The sequence below is a fragment of the Alosa sapidissima genome, chromosome 21 (genome assembly GCF_018492685.1).
Source record: "Alosa sapidissima isolate fAloSap1 chromosome 21, fAloSap1.pri, whole genome shotgun sequence".
In the NCBI taxonomy this organism is placed as follows: domain Eukaryota; kingdom Metazoa; phylum Chordata; class Actinopteri; order Clupeiformes; family Clupeidae; genus Alosa; species Alosa sapidissima.
The window spans coordinates 13069292-13087401 of NC_055977.1; the positions used below are offsets into that span (position 1 = coordinate 13069292).

Here is an 18110-nt window from a genome sequence, read left to right on the forward strand (position 1 = left end):
TGAAACGGAAGTGTCTTTGCGCAAAACGCAAGTCACTTTGTGGGCGGATCTTGGGCGCTGATGCTATTTTACCGGCGGGATATTTGACTGTTGCGCCCGGCGCAAATCTAAAATGGGGTGGTCTGAAGTAGCTACATTAATCATGGGTGTGGTTTGGGCGTAACGTGCAATAAACCAATCAGGGCGTCATCTCACATTCCCTTTAACAACAGGCACGCTTGTGCCATAGCTGATCGCTATTATGGTGGCGTATTTGCCAGGCGCAGCCAGGAGCGTTCACAGCGCTATAATTTTACTGTTCAGTTAGGAACTGTCAGCTATTGATTTTTCCTCTTGACAAAATGTAATACAGAATTGTCACAAAGACATACTTTCCGATGTTTTGGGATCACTCTCACTGAATCACGAGATTATGAATGCATGGTGATATTTTTGTTATGTACAATGTAATCTAACATTATCTCTCTATAGACAATGCATATCTTCTGTCAGTTAATCTCTTCTCTCCCGTGCTGCCGCTGGGGCATTTGGGTTAAATGGCATCGGCATGCAATTCAACATCACGTCTCCTTAAGTCATCTAATATTTCCTAATTTATGTCATCAACACATGCGTGATTCGTGAAAATGTGTACGCTAGATTTCACATCTTAATGGACACCACACTGATTTCCCTCGAGTGGTAATATTTTTCTTTGAAATTATGTATGGTTTACCGAAATGGGAACTATGTTGTATAGATGAGTGGAGCAAAGTGTGCGTTGCGCAGCACAGGCGGCCTGTGAGAAACAGTTTCCAAGTTGACCTAACTTTCAACTCTGCACAGTATATCCCATTAACTGCATGACAGTAGGCTATTTACAATATTTTCTGTTAAGTAGAGTTCATCATCAACTTAATGCACGCACAACATTCGTTTGAGCAGGAGAGAGAATGAATGGGTGCAGCAACTACAGAAATTGTAGCCATACTTGCTGCTTTCTTGTACTATTTGCTGGTTAACAGCTCATAAAAGCTGATTTAAGCTAATTCACTAACTCAAGACTTTAAGGCCATCATGGATATAAAACGTTTTTTAAAAATAACGAAAGGATGAAGGGAACATAAAGCTTGGAGTTATTTCAGATGGGCTACAACAAGGTAGGCAAAATTCTGGTGCTTAAAACCTTAGCGCAGCTGGAATAATGCTTTGGCTGATGTTAAAGCACATGCTATGTTTAAAGCCATACATAACGGTAAATTGGAACAAAACTAAAGGTAACTTTGGCCTTTATAGGGCTGTATAAAGTTGTCCAAATTAATAGGTCATAATTAGGCATTGTTGTTGTAAATATATTGCATGTAGATGTTGTAGGCTACTAATTTTTTAGGTCACCAATGCACGAACAAAACCGGGAAATGGACAAATATTATCACGGGGGTGTCTGTAGATTGGTGTGCAACACATTCATTCACGCAGGCCCTCAAAATAGCATCTGCATTTGCGCCACAGACTTTAGACCAGGGAGTTCCTGGTCCGTGGCGGAATTGTTTTCTGAAACTGCAAAATATCAACAGTGAACGTTTGCGCCGGAACACGCCCCGTCTTTTCGCTGAACCGCCCCGGTGGGCGCAATCGAATTCCCTAATTTACAGGCACGTACCTGTGGAGGGAAAATTCCAATATGCGCTGACTGCAAAATAGGAAAGACAATAGCGCGAGTATACAAAGTCAATTGCGCTGGGACGCACGATAGAGCTCCTACTGTGTAATTACTTTGTGTGAACAGGATATTGACTTTGACTAAGCAGTGGTCTAATCAGAACCAAGCCAGGATACCGAATAAGAGCACCAACTTTGTCACTTTTCACTTCAGCTGAAAACTTTTTGATGTTTCGCACGGCGGGATGCTGTCAGTCATTCCTGCTGTCAGTCTCATTTACAGACAGGCTAAGACTGAACAACTAAAAACACTTTACCTGACTGAAAGCACAGGAAGGGGCAGAAAGAACAACAAGGGGAAAATAAGAAAGCAGAGAAAGAGATAAGTAAGTAAACGTAAGTAAGAAAAGAGCTTGAGTACTGGTCCTCAACAGGGGTACGAAAGGCCATTTTGACCTTCGATAATTTTATGCGTAGAAGGCTCGCAGACTGACCTGAGTATTTAGTCCTGTGACATTTATCCTGCAACTATGCAGATAATGTTTCTGGATAAGAATTAAATATAGGTTAATGAAATGATCCGGGTCATTCTTTTAAGTGCAGGCAAGCACACATTGTATTACTTTGGAGATTGTCCATGGCAATAGTGAGTTCAGTACCAGACTGTGAGTTCCATGAACTCAGTACAGTAAATGGATGATGTTTGCCTGATGGTTCTCCCTCTCATGCAGGAACCTGTTCCCCTCAGGCGACTCCATGGTGTGCATTATCGACGACCGGGAGGACGTGTTGAAATTTGCTCCTAACCTGGTGACTGTGAAGAAGTATGTCTACTTCCAAGGGACGGGCGACATCAATGCACCACCAGGGTCTCGAGAGGCAGCCCAGAAAGGTAGCAGATAGGACTGCGCACAAACGTGTCCTCCTACACACTTATTACATTTCATTACATTACATTTTAGAATTTTACATTCAGCTAACTGTTCAGCTTGGATAAAAACCCAGAGTAGACCAATATGCAACAATTACACTTTCTTACTCACAAAAAACAACAACTGCATTCCCCTCAAGAGGTCAGACAACAGGTGCGAGTACAAAACTGGCAAACTCTACTGTGATACATCAATGCATGGTGGATAGATCACTATAGTGACCGTGCCACCACCACAATCAGCAGACCTAATAAGACTGAGATGATGGAGGAACCTCTTCTCAGAGTTTCCCTGTCTGAAATAAGTAGCAAAAACTGCATGTATTGCACTTCAGACAGGAAAAGAACTAGTGTATGGGCATATAGAACACTGGGGTACTTCACCACAAACATGGCATTACTGGAAATAATACAGAGTTCAAAATGGCCGTCTGGAACCTTTAGAACCTGGAGAGGGCCAGGCCCTGAGCTGGAACAGTGACATTTAAATGTGAACCTTGCCTATTCAGGGGAGATGAATTGCCTCAAAGCAAGCAATTAGAAGCTTTTCTTTTTTTTTTTCAAAGCAAGGCTGGTGGAATGTTCCGGAATGTCAGAGAATGCATTTAGTAGAGGTCGGGAACAGCAGATGACATTTTAAACACACATTATCTGCAGGCCTCTAATGCATTAGTGTCCAAAGAATGACTCCCCTGTTCTGTGACGTGATCTGTGAGATGGCTTTGTCCTTTAACACAGTCAATTGACTGTATACACACGGTGTGACAGGCAGAGAAATCCAGATAAAGACATAAAAGACACAAATCATGAGGGTATACATCTACTGTATAACTTACAATTTCTTAAGATTGCCAAATAACATGAGCTGTTTAAAACTTGGTAATTACCTAATCTCCTTATCTAGGATGTCGATCACCTTGTACCAGGTGACCACTCAATGACGCAAACTTGGATTCATTCGCAGGTGTGTCGCTATTAGACTGCTATTTTTTGGACTCCCAAAATGGCGGCATCAATATCTCTATTCTGGTTGTTATGGGAACAATAAGGAATAGTGACGTTGGTCAGAAACCTCAATAGCCTTCATTTAAATAGTAACGGTCAATTCTAGATAAACATTCTATTGTCCATCTCACAGAGTTCCTCCATGGCTTACAAACTATTTGAACACACCAATGCAACATTCAGACATAAACTCTAATGCAACAACTCCATAGTCACACAAAGAAAAGTATTGTGTGCTAAAGTAATATAATTATCTAAATATACATGTCAACATTGCGTGGAAAAATGGTATCACTAGCAGCAAAAACACCGTAATGCATGCAATTACCCTGTACATTGTGCAGTCAGGCTCTCTCTCTCACTGTGTGTGTGTGTGAGTGTGTGTGTGTGTGTGTGTGTGTGTGACCTTCTTGCCTATTCCCCTGGAATGCACCAACCCGTATTCACTGTTCACAGCTCTACACGACCTCAAAAATTGTGCGTTTTCTCATGAAAACAGGCAAACAATGGAGGAAGAAAAAATGGAGGGAAAAGCCGCCGTCTGAACGCCACAGAGCTTTACAGCCCAAACACTTCCAAAAAAAACGCCACATTCCCACAACAAGACCCAATCACTGGTCACTAGGGGCCCTTCTGTTTTCTTCAAATCAATATGTGATTCACGTAGTCTGCGGTATTATCACCTCAGGTGATAAGCCTGCTCTATATGCCAGTGTATGGGTGTGTGTGTGTGTGAACAAAGAGCCCGTCTCTACGGATAGTGCTGGTGCTGACCCAGGCGGCACTGTTAATTTACATCCGATGAGTGGGAGCGGCTGGTAAACAGTAACAGGCAGCCTCATGGCTTTGTCCCCACCCCCACCAATCACTCACTCAGATTAACGAGCAGTGATTGATGCAGGCCTCACTCTCGTTCTACGTTTTTTTTCTCTTTCTCTCCGCTCTCAGGATGAAAAATGACGGCATTAAGAGGGACATTTATCAGTCTGTCCAGGGGTGGTGGTGAGTGGTGACGACACGTGACAAAAATAGATCTCCATGGAGGACAGGATCATGCCATTACACGCCACAACATGTTTGGGCATCCTGTCACAATTAAACGGTGCAGGAGCCATTTAACCATCGGTTCATAGACACCCACAACCCATAGACCAGACTGAGAGTAGATATCTAAACCCTTTGACTACAAGCGTACATAATTCCTACAACACTGACCTGAGGCTGCGAAAACCTATTCCAGGGTCTTCGTCTTGATCAAAACACCAGTGCAAAATTAGAGAATACCACATTTTGGGCATTCCCAAACACCACATGGCTCATAGTGCTCTTGCAAGAAATATGGTTGTCGAATGGACAGAATGCATTACCACATTCTGTTGAATACCAGGAACCAGACACCATTTGGTTGATGGATGCCTGTAGAATGTGTGGACACGATCACGTAATAGATGGCATAACTTTGGTTGGCACTGCAAGAAACTTGTGTACCTGTAAGTGACAGAGCTGCACAAGGCCCAAGTGAGAACAACACCTCAGGACAGTCTCCATTTCACAGCTCCTGGAAAAATATTGAAATGCTACAGGACACAAGATTCGGTTTGATGAAACACACAAGCATGCAAACAAACACACACACAGAGAGTGAGAGAAAGAGAGAGAGAGAGACTCAGAAGTACAGAAATGCATGTTGCTGACTCATTCAGTTTCTAACAGAACTTTTTAATATAATTCAAAGGTGCGGAGGCTGTTGGTTTTGCAGCTGTGCTGTGGAGGCGGGTCGGGACCGCAACAGAAGGTTAACAGAACCCCATCTCCCTTTGCCACCTGACCACCCGACTCTGTACCTGAACACCCAGACACCTTGCTTATTCAATTGTTACAAAAACATGAAACACTGTTGGTTGTTACTTAAGTTGTTAAAAAGTCTTGACCAAACATGGTGAAGTCTCCAGGTTACCTCAAGTGAGGTTCTCTCTGGCGTGAATGCTGGGAGTTGAGTTTTACATGTGGATGTTTGAAAAGGGGGGAAAGGATGGAAACGGCTAACCTGACCCCTAGCCGCTTAGCTCCGCCTAGCTTCACTCACATCCATCTGGGACCTCTTCCATTGAGAGTGATTTCTCCAACCAACTTTATGGTTTAGCCAATCAGGACGCAGGGCGGGAGTTTCATAGATGTGACATAGCGTAGAAGCGACTGTGAGTCTGTTATTAGCGTCACGGGTTGGCTTCGATGTGAGTGGTTGAAGTAGCACGTCAATAGATGACGGACAAGTGGCTTATTCAATCATATGCAAGCATTTTTTGATTAGGCCCAGCCTTCTGAAGCAACACTTCAATGGATCGGTTCCAGATGGATGAGTGGAGCTAGGCGGAGCGAAATTCATCTGGCTATTGCCAGGTTAGGAAACGGCAGCCTGGAGGAGAAAGGGATCCCGAGTAACTGGCAGGGGGCGAGCACAGCGGAGGACAAGCAGCACTGAGTTGGGAGGTTCTGACAAAGGGAGACAGGCCAGCACGGCGCGGCGGACCAGGGGAGCGTGGAAATGGGAAAAGAGGAGAAAACATGACGGAGACGGCGAGGAGGAAAGTGGTGTCAGAGGAGGCGCAGAGGCGATGTTTCTAGGTCACTGATTCGAGGCAGGCGGGGTGGGGTGTGTGTGTGTGTGTGTGTGTGTGTGGGGGGGGGGGGGGGGGGGGGGGGGGGCAACGACAACCGCGCATCCCCCGTTTCCACACTTCAGAGGGGGAAAAAGGAGGAGTAAAAAGAAAGCAACACAAACTGGGGCCGAGGAGGAGAGGAGATGAAATCTGTTCTGACTGAATAGCCTGACGCTGCACTTTTACTCTGCCGGAGTCATGAGCCGTATCCGTGAGCAACTGGGTTACAAAACTTTCCATTTTTCCCCCTCCTGCCTTGCAGGCAGACTTAAACTCGCTAGCCTCAAATAGTCTGTGAGCGTGTATGTGTGCGTGTGTGTGTGTGTGAGCGTGTGTGTGTGTCCAGGCTGTCATCAGCCCAGCCATGACCAATGTAAGTGATGTGTAGATCATCCAATTGATTTAGATTTGGGGCTGGGAGGCGTGTCGGGTCACAGCCAGGGTAGCAGCTCAGGCTCACTGCCGCCAGTGGGGAGTTTTCAAGTGTAGACAGTCCTTCAGTACCAAGCACTTTATAAGTATAAGTATAGTATAAGTATATATACTCTTTTGATCCTGTGAGGGAAATTTGGTCTCTGCATTTATCCCAATCCGTGAATGAGTGAAACACACTCAGCACACAGTGAACACACAGTGAACACACAGTGAGGTGAAGCACACACTAATCCCGGCGCAGTGAGCTGCCTGCAACAACAAACAGCGGCACTCGGGGAGCAGTGAGGGGTTAGGTGCCTTGCTCAAAGGCACTTCAGCCGTGGCCCACTGGTCGGGGTTCGAACTGGCAACCCTTCGGTTACAAGTCCGATACACTAACCAGTAGGCTGCGAAGCAGAAAGTGGACAAATAAACAAAGTGGAAGGCAGCAAAGGAAAGAGCGACACAGTAAACGAAAGAAACAGAGAGAGAAATTGAAAGCGACATCGATATTCTCTCCAGATGCTGCGCTCCGTGTGGCGCGAGTGGCATCCAGAGGGGGCATCCTGGAGCTGGTAAACAAAGCGTGGCTGAATGCCAGCGGAGGGCTGCGCCGTGCCACTCTGATGTTACCGGATAATTCGCCGGCTTTTTAATTAGCCCTCCTCTGCCTAAAAGCTTTTTTCGAGACGGCACTTTTCAAATGAGGACGGCGCGGGACAACGGGAATCACAGTTGCTCATGAATAAATTAGGGATTCGGCAGAGACTTCAGAACTTCATAAACAGAACGGTTGATGAGGACAGACAAACACACACACAGTTCATCAGTTACTCACACACACACACACACACACACCACACACACGGTCAAAGCTGAATGACGAGTAACGAGACGGTGAAAGCTGAACACAAGATAGGCGACAGGCAGGCTGTGGGCATGGCACAAACATGTCAGGCACAATGATGGACAACAATTCCCAAAAACATTGTTTGGCACAACTCAAAGACTGACTGGGTCCCCATACATCTGTGGCATTGAAAATTCTCCATCAGCAGTCAGACACACCTAAAACACAGACACAGGAGGAAGCTACACTGGGTGCAGCAGTGCATGTGTTTGGAAGTGGTAGTAGGATGTGTTTGCTGTGGAGTTGTGTCTGTGTTTTTGTTGTGTGCTGGGGGTGAGAGGTTTTGGCAGTGTGTGCCAAGAGTTTGTGGCAGCCTGCAGCCTTTCATTTAAAAGTCAAAGCAGGACACAATCAGCCTCCGAGGGCTTCAAAGGAAACAGAGCACATGTTCTAGGGAGACAACAGCCCACACACGCTCAACACTGCTACATGACAGAAAAGCAAACTGTGTGTGCGTGTGTGTATGTGTGTATGAGGAACTGATGAACTTTAAGTGTGTGTCTGACAGCATTGTGTGTGTGTGTGTGCGTGTGTTCCACATATGAGTGTATGAATGACAATCTGTATGTGTGTCTGTGTGTTCTAATCTACAGAGATGTACCCTTTCAAATGTCTTGCTCGATGCCCTGAGGGCACAGAGAGCTGTAATCCACTACTGGCATACAGGACCAAATGCCACTCAAACAAGCCACCATGGGTATATCAGTCCCAGCACCGCAGAGTGCCAATATACTGCCTCTATGATAGAGGCAGAACAGTGTTGAGGCAGTGTCCATCATAGACCCAATCACTGCTCAAGGCCAGAGCATTGTGTGTTATAGAAGCTTAAATATGTCTTTTTAAAATCTATGCTAGTAAGAAATTCTGAAACCTTCAAAGGTCGGACCTTACTAAAAACATCAGCTATAGAATTTTGGTGATAAAATTGTTGTCTTTTGGTTTTCAAGGCAGGGCAACAGATCAAAATATGTCTCACTGACACTGCCTCAACGATAGACACTGCCCCAACACTGTTTGATAGACACTCCCTTAACACTGTTCTGCCTGTATGATAGACACTGCCTCTAAACTGTTCTGTCTCTTTGATAGACACTGCCTCAACACACTGCCTCTATGATAGACACTGCCTCAACACACTGCCTCTATGATAGGTACTGCCTCAACACTGTTCTGCCTCACTCATCTATGCTGAACCTGCTCTCTTTTAAAATGACTTACTCACTCTCTATGTTCTATTGCCACTAGACTTCAGCCCTTATTTCTCTCAACTGTGAGATATCTCTTATTACGCCTCCCTCCAATACTACCCCGATTCTAATTCTAGCCCACAACCAACTTTTTACTCTCCCGCATCACCTTTTCCCACGCTCATCTTGCCTCGCACTCATCCTCCTCAAAAGCACATTAGCTGCCTTCTCACTTTACCGGCGCCAATCCATCAGGTCTCTCTGCATCCGCACACGGCCTCAACACAATGGAGGCCTACCAATGCTGTGCGAAGAATCTGGATGTTGTGTGTGTGTGTGTGTGTGTGTGTGTGTGTGTGTGTGAGAGACAGAGAAAGGATGAAAAATAGGGAGGGAGGGAAAGCATGTTGTGCTGCTTCCGAGGACTACTGCCGTGAGAGTTAATCAGATATGTGTCCTGGAGCACAGCATCTGGTGGTGTTTCAGTGCAAACTTGCCATCTTTCCATCGAAATGCCGAATCTCACCATGCCGAATGGGAGGCGCTCTGAGAATAAGACTACTGTATGTGACACATGCAAATACCTCAGAAAACAGTGGAGATTGCTGTAACACCTGCTCAATCATTCTCTCCATCATCTATATAACACACACACGCACGCACACACACACACACACACACACACACACACACACACACACACACGCACACGCACACGCACACGCACACGCACACACACACGCACACGCACACGCACACACACACACACGCACACGCACACACCTTTCAATGGATGAGAGGAGTAAGCAGGAGAGTATTATATGAGTGGCGTGCGTATGGCGTGAATAGTATGTTCCAGAGGAGCATTCCCACCTAGACGTTGATGGATGGTGTGCTGTCCTCTGCCATCTCATTTGTCTCCCCACCTGCCACCCCTGTGCTAGCTGTGATTACAACTTTTGGATAACTCCTCTTTGCTCCACACAAACTTTGTAAGAATCTACTAAAATATGTGAATAACCAATGATAAAACATTTGTCCAAGGACAGAGTCAAGGACAGTCCATGAAAACAACTTCATAATTATCACAGAATATGCAGGTCCGTATTTCTTACATGCTTGTTAGTGTGTGTGTGTGTGTGTGTGTGTGTGTGTGTGTGTGTGTGTGTGTGTTGCTACCTCCTCATCCATGCGACAGAGCGTGTACAGTGTGTGTGTGTGTGTGTGTGTGTGAGTGTGAGTGCATTGCTACCTCCTCATCCATGCGACAGAGCGTGTACAGTGTGTGTGTGTGTGTGTGTGTGTGGGTGGGTGAGTGTGAGAGAGGGAGGGAGAGAGATGTGTGTGTGTGTGTGTGTGTGTGTAATAGATAGACAGATAGATGCTTTATTGATCCCCAAGGGGAAATTCAAGAATTGAATTGAATTCAATTGCTACCTCTTTGTCCATGAGGTCCAGGTCCTCCTTACAGAACGTGTACAGGGGGTTGGTTTCGGACATGCTGGGCTGCCGGTCCCGTCGGGAAGGCCCTGGCTGCTCGTCATCCTGCTGCTGCTGCCCCCCCGCGCTGCAAACCAACACACCAGTTCACATCAACAACAGCGCCCGAAAAAAAAACTCTGGGGCTATGCACACCACTTTCTCATAAATTAGTAACTCAGTAACTCAGTAACTCAAGTTAAATGGGCACAAGCAAAGTCATTAGCATTTAAATAAGTGTTAAAACAACAAGCTGTAGAAAACAACAGCTCTTGTCAAGAGTTGAGGGTGCCATAGAAAAGCACTACATCTGCCCCCTGGGGGAAGTTAGGAGTTTTTTTAATGTCTTGTTCAAGGACGTTTCCGACACGCAGCCAGGAGGAGCTTGACTTCCACCAGGAGCCTTCTCAGTCTCAGTCCAGTCCAACTGTCCAGAGAATCACTTGAGTTCTAACTTACTGCCTTTACTGTTGACTTTACTGCTCATATTAAAGCATTGGGATGGGTTAGGAATTAATTCCTTTTTCACAGGGATCCCTAAATACAGTAGGCCCAACAGCAATATCCAGTAGAGATTGAGGTAAAAAATGCAGGTTTATCAACTGAGAACTGTGTGAGTGGAGAATGAGATTTACAGGAAACTTGTGTGAAGTATTTAAAAGATGTTGTGGACAAAGATGACAGCAGTATTGGGGATAGCTATCAACGCTGATATGGTACTTCATGGCAAGTAGCCCAGCAAAATATTGCTGACATTGTCACTTGTGTTGTTGCCAACATGATGGTGAAACTATTTCATAATCTCCCTACAGGGTTAGCACTGAATCCTTGGACCAAAGGATTTTGTGAATGCTCCAGGCTGGCTTAGCTGGAATGTAACAGACGACACACTGTTCTCATTTAAAAGTAGAAGTTTTACCTATTCCAAAAAATGCATGAATTTATACAGCCAAGTTTGCACTTTTTGTAATAAACAGCAGACTGGGTAATGGGCTTGGCACAGTGTTGACTTGTTTAATGTTAGTGGTTCAAGTTGCAGTTGGGTTGAATTAATTCACTGGTAGGCATGCATCCAAGGCAAGAGTGTAGGCTTTGTTAATATAGGCCCCTTATATTAATCATACACAGATCTTTGTGTCCATGTGACATGGTACCATCACACTAAAAGCAAGTTATACGAGCCACAATCACTCTCACCTCTCCCTCTGTGTGTGTGTGTGTGTGTGTGTGTGTTTTACACGTTTGCATTTTGCATCACAGACATCACAAAAACAGGGGGAGACGGTGAGCCAAGGACAGGTGTAACGACCGCGCTGTGCGGCGCTGTAAACACACCTCATTTGTCTATAAATAAAAGGACAGATGCTAGCCATTAAAGTTTCAATTCATCAAATCGGGACACATGTAGCACAGCAACACACCGAGGGAAGGGCAGAGGGAGAAAGGAAGAAAGAAAGAAGAAAGAGAAGAAAGAAAGAAAGAAAGAAAGAAAGAAAGAAAGATGGCAGGAAAACAAGCAGGACATACAGACTCAAACAGAGCCTCTCAATAAACAAAAGAAAGGGGAAGTGGGTACAGGATGCATAGGTTAGGAAATAAATAGACAAGAAACTAATACTACCGTGTCTATAAGAGTTTGAGGAATTAGGTAGAAGACTTCCAGGTAACCGGAGATAAAAAGACAAAAAGTAAAACACGCAATAAACTAACACTAGTGTCTTTGAAATATGCGGTCTCATGTTCTTTGAGCCAATTATGAGATTCAGCAGGCTGATACTGTCGTTGTGGAAGGGGAAACTTCTTAAAGCCAGTGTGGTGATTTGGGCGCTCAGCAGTGGGCCTGCAAGCCCTCTCAAGCCCCACAGCCTCAGTGATGGAGAGGGCATGAAAAACTCCGGGCCACCACAGAGCAAAAACCTCTTTCGGTTTATTAATGTGATTTTGCCTGCGTGGCATCTTATCGCAGAACAGGGCTTTCAGCCGTTGCCTGGGAGACTGCCACCACTGCTGCCCACTCCGGAGTGGAGTCTAGCAGTCATTACTAAGAAGCTAGCTAGCACACACGCACACACACACACGCACACTACCACACATACAGGTTGTTTCTGAATATATACCAATTGAGCACAGTGCAGAAAACCAACAATGAGTAGCAATACAACACAGTCAAGTATTAGACATTTCTCTCACTCAGTCAAAAGAGCGCACACACACACATACACAAAATCCATCAGAAAAGCTTTATTTGCTCTAGGTACACACACACACACACACACACACACACACACACACACACACACACACACACACACACACACACACACACACACACACACACACATGATGAATTGGCAGAGGATTACTGGATCAGACACATGGTTCTCCTATACAAAGGAGGCGTTTCTGGGCCAGACATGCACACACCTACACACTCCCCCAGTTACTGAGACACACAAACACACACCCTGTGGAAGAAGCTAGCTTTGCTAGACGACCACACATGCCCCAACCCTTTGACATACCAGCAATCTGAGCGGATTTATTCTATGAGCTGGATGTAGTGGACCAACGGTACTGCCGAAGGCTTCGTAGGTGGAGTACACAGACATACACACACACACACACACACACCACACATACACTTCTACTTCACCTTTGGCATGAAATGTGAGATGCCAGCCAACTCAAAATGACTCTCTGTGAGTGTGTATGCGTGTTAGTATAAGACAGAAGAGTTTGCACTCCGAAAAGCTGCTTTGTCACGCTGTTTTTCGCAAACAGTGCCTTACAAACGGAATGCTGTTGTAGTGAGTGTGAGTGTGTGTGTGTGTGTGTGTGTGTGTGTGTGTGGTGTGCTACTGCAATGTGATTGTGTGCAGGTGTGGGTGTGTATTTGTGTGCTGAATTACCACAGTGCAGTGAGCCTTGACAAAGACAGCCCTAGCCTCTGTGAAGCAAGCACGACTGCAGCGTTTCACAGAAATCAGCTTTTCATAAATGTGAACTTGGAAGGAAATTCTCTGATGGAAACGCAGGCAGTTAAATGTATTACAGTTACAAAGCAGTTGGTCACACATATGCACACACACAATCTTTGGGATGTATGAGAAATGAACAAATAGACATATGAAAATACATTGTTTTTGAGTCTGAATGTTCAATGTGCTTGTCCATCCTCTTCACGCATAGCATTTCTGACTGTTCTCTTCATCACACAGAACACGACACAACAAAGAACACATGAACCTATTGACCAGGCACATACTTCTACATGCACACAGTACACAAACATTGGGGGAGGGGAGCCATTGTGTAACGGTAGCATCAGCATGTGCCTGTGGGGACCCCGATTCTGGCCAAAGGTCATTTCCTGAATCCACTCCCCACCTCGCTCCCACTCATTTCCTGTCATCGTTTCACTATCCTTTCAAATAAAGGCTAAAAAGCCCTAAAAAAAACAAATACAAACAAACAAACAAATACACAAACTTGCACCCTCTCACACTTCTGCATGCTGTCTCTCCAAACTGCACCCTGACACCCCTCCCTCCCATGTCCAACTCGACCCTCATCTCCCTCGCTCATTCCGACCGGCCGTTGCGCCATCGCTTTCTGGCCTGCCTGAAGAATGGCCGCAGCACGGCGCTGAAATGACCTAATCATTCTACCACAAGCAGAGGAGCTCTGCAGCTTTACGGCACAGTGACACTCATTCACAGGCCCACAAATATGCAGTTGCATACAAATTCACACATTATTATGGATTCGGATTGGTCATTCGTTTTGGTTGAGGGGAAAGAGCTGACACAGCAAGGACACAAACACAAATCACGCCGCATGCTTTCTCTCCTGTGTGTGCACTGTAGGCTGGTGATTTGAACAAATAAAGAGTGGACCTTGTGCTAGGCAAGGGCTGACAGCCAATCCACTGACACTAGAGCTGGTTTCTGACATAGGTATAAGTTTGCACGTTCTGCGGATGTCAAGCGGTCGGGCCGTGTATCTGAACATAACCGAACACTTGGAACTCCGAACTCAGCCGACTCTTACACTACTCCGCTCCTAGTATTTCCGACGGACATTATGTAAATGAGCTCATGTCTGAACGATGCAAAGAACATGCGGAGATTTTGTTCATGTGCGCCGGTGTTGTTCACACATAATGTCTGCATGTTAGCATCATATTTGAATCACCTGATGGATCGGGCCTCCGTTTGACAAAGATCTGCATATACTGCAGAGGACGTGTCTGAAAACAGCTTAGGGTGAGGGCAGGAGCCAATGCAGGGCTATACAACAGCCATCAAACACACTCACACTCACTAAAGCGAAAACGTGTTAAAACGTGCGTAGATGGTTGTGAATTAAGCATTATATCTGGAGTAGGCATTAATCATGGTCCAGACTCCCCTGATGTCAGTAAATGCTGAAGTGCGACAACCAATGAACAACACTTGTGGCCCAGCATGGCCACCAAATGCACTGCTGTGTAATTCACAACTTCCACATGCCTTAGAAGACAGTCTGATATAGCTATAGGCTATTCAGGATAAATACATGAGAATTATCTGGTTAAGACATTAATAAATTAAGCTAATCTATAGTCTACAAGAACACTTAGTATGACAAGTCAGGTGTTCGTGGTATGTTAGGGAGGGAGGGACAAACAGTGCGGGAACACACCGATTGCTCTACCTGAAAGACGACCGCGATGTGGACGGCCCCGGTGCCTGGCCGTAGGAAGAGTGTCTGGACGCCTGAGGGCCTCTCCGGATGAGCTTGCCCGTGACAGGGTCGTACGTGCGCACCTCCGGCGGGGGCGGCCGGGGTTTGGGCTCCGGCTGGGGGACGCCTGACTGCCCCGGGTGGTGTTGGTGGTGGTGGTGGTGGGGGAAGGAGGGCGGGTGGTGCACCTGGGGGCCCCTGCGGATAAGCTTGCCAGTGACGGGGTCGTAGGTGCGCACCTCCGGGGGTGGCGGTCGTGGGGTGGGGTCTTGTTGGGGGGCTGGGTGGAGAGGGGGCGCACAGAGGGCGTCGGGGAAGAACGCTGGACTGTTACTCCTGAAACCCACAAACACAAACATACACTCAACACCATTTACACCTCCTTGAGCAGATGACATATTCCATACGGCTCCAAAAAGAGATTGGAGAGAAAAGATGGGGGAAATGGTCCATTTAGGTACATGACCTAGAACTGTCAATGTAGGCTAATTAGCCATGCCTGACTGACTATCACTTGTATACTTTATCTTTATGACCTCATGTTGCTATATTTTCTGTTTTTTGTTTTGTTTCTTCTTTGTAGCTCTGCCTGCTTGTTTAGTTTTCTTTCCTTCATTTAACCCTTTACTGTTATTGTGAAAAAGTATCATAAATAAAAAGTTACAAAAAAAATACACTCAACACCAAAGAGAATCAAGATCAATGAACATCAAGCCTTCTCTAGAAACCTATGCTCATATCTTGGCTGTGATGGCTGGAGGCAAGCTGAATTGGCCTTTGCACTAGGGGTGGGCGATATGGATAAAAAAAATAATATTGATTTTTTTTTGTGATTTTGATGATTACGATAATTAGTCGATATCCTTTAAAAAAAACTGTTTTTAAAACGAAGCAGATCTTACAGAATAGAAACTAATGCATTAGCTTATGGCTAAAGTACATGAGAAATCCCATAGAGATGCTAACGGTTAGCATGATTGATAAAAGTTGATATTTAGGGCGAACTTCAGTCCATTTTTAAAAAAGGGTAACATAAGAAGATTTCTTTGTTTACAACTGACTATTAACATACTCAAAGGCTAGCCTAATGTTTACATATAATACCGTGACTTTAACTCATCAATGCCACTTGAACGAAGTAGCTGCACAAAATAAACATTAGGCGTGCGTGTGTTAACGTGGACCACTAGCAATCATGTGACTTGCTCTGCTGCAGCCAGGGGCTTCTCTCGCATACACCTCCTGGATTTACTGAATGTATGGGGGTTCAATGTGTGATTTTGAGTGTTTTCCCTCTAAGTAATTTAAATACTCAATAATGTCAATTTGCACATCGTTAAAACAGCAATCACGATATTATCGCAGACGATATATATCGTCGACCCCTACTTTGCACATCAAGAAACTTTACATTCTCTGCCCTCTCATCCTTCAGCAAAATTGTTCTCCCTGGCAATCAACCTGACACAGTGGGAGACCAATCCCCCCCCCCCCACCCCCCTCGACGCCTTATGATCCACCTCATCCTTGTATGGTAGTTTGAGCGCTTTTTTTTTTAGACTGAGGCAGTATGCTGTAGTTGGGATGCTGCAGTTCAGAAAGGCTCGACTGGTTTCTGTCAAGATGAGCTGGCAGTCTGGCAGAAGGGACAGTGAGCGGGAAGGCAGGCTTTGGCTTTGACACGAGTCAGGGGGCTTCTGTGCTCTCCAAGTCCCAGAAAACCAGCTGTGGTGATCTGCTAAAAAAAAGGGCTCTGACCCAATTCTTCGGCGGGCATTATACCCACCACATCCCCTTTCGTCTTTGAACTTTGAAGAAACCATTGATGCGTAAAGGCATTTTTATCCATCCCCAAAACTGTATCTGCACTATGTGCTCAGGCTATCCACTCCCTATCCGAAGGGCAGCTCTAGAATAATTGTTTCTCTGCTTGAATCCAAAAATGTGCAAATTTCCAAATTGGTTTTTAGAGTTAAGGGCAAATGCTGGAAAGGCGGAGCACATACAGGATACAGGAAGAGTATCTTAATCCCTCCCCCACCGTCTTCAGTCTCTCTCTGAACTACTGAATTCTTGCCTCCCAAACATTTACAGTCGGTTTTCTCTCATTTAATTGAACATCCTGAAGTTTGTTTAGTTCAAGAGCCAAGGTGAAACCTACCATGCCCTATGGCTTTGTATCCAAAGTGATTTTCTTACCCTCTTCCCTCAGTATACAATTGAGTGCAGCCTCACATCTACTAACCACCTCCAGGCTCTCTCACCCTGTGTCGTCTCACACTCTATACTTGTCTGTCTATATCTGGGAATCGGATCACAGCTGCTCGCTTTCGCAGTCATCTGTGAGCCCAAACCACCCTCCCTCCTACACTTCCTGTCGTTTGTTGTTCTCCTCCTTCTCCCCATCTCCCTCCTTCCGTAGACCTGTCACTCCATCTCTCCCCTCCGTACCTGGGCGCTTTGCTGTAGTCTTCCTTGAGGGGGTAGAGCTGCTCCTCCACCTTCTCCCAGCGCTCCAGGCAACCCCACAGCCAATCAGGATTCACCACGTACAGGTGTTTGTAGCGCATCGCCTGCCGCACCTTATCTGTACCTGAACACATGGACGCACACAGACAAACAAAGACAGACAGACAGACCCAAGTCAGAAAGAGGTGTAGAACTATAATGAACAAAGCGAAGTGTTCTCCCACTAAAACTGCAATTCATGATAAACTTCATATGCTACACATTTTTCACATTTGTAAAAAAATATTTACAATGGCTCAAGAGAAATGCACCCATGACATCATAGGAAACGTATACATTTATAGGTATAAAGGTGAACGTGGTGGGGTCGAAGACAATTAAAGTTCATGACATTCTTCTAAGGTCTTAACTGCTCTCTGTCAGCCTATGGGAATTAATAGCTAAAAATAGAGAGTGACAATAGTTAGTCCACATACAATGCTTTAGGCACTTTAGCTTTTACAAGGGGGATGTATAATTGGAAGAACCTATGGGAGATTGTGGCTAGTCAGACTGGTAGACACTCACACCAGTGTTTCCCATACATTGACTTAGGTGTGGTGGCCCACCACAAGATCAACATTGACCACCACACAATGATTTTACTAGTTGTACTAAATTGTGCTTAAATCTGATTAGAATCATAACCG

At 45.4% G+C, this 18110-nt stretch overlaps 1 protein-coding gene across 2 annotated transcripts in view; it reads right to left on the reverse strand.

Moving 5' to 3' along the window:
• ctdp1 (CTD (carboxy-terminal domain, RNA polymerase II, polypeptide A) phosphatase, subunit 1) overlaps nucleotides 1-18110 on the reverse strand; it is an 89990-nt gene that overhangs the window by 53432 nt on the left and 18448 nt on the right. Inside the window, exons 9-11 of one of the 2 annotated variants that reach the window (XM_042076267.1) lie at nucleotides 17404-17545; nucleotides 14923-15288; nucleotides 10186-10315 (exon numbers count right to left, since the gene is read on the reverse strand). In XM_042076267.1, coding sequence (XP_041932201.1) covers nucleotides 10186-10315; nucleotides 14923-15288; nucleotides 17404-17545 — 638 coding nt within the window. Of the gene's footprint in view, nucleotides 1-10185; nucleotides 10316-14910; nucleotides 15289-17403; nucleotides 17546-18110 lie in introns of those variants that run through there. The other variant, XM_042076268.1, reaches the window with a different exon arrangement.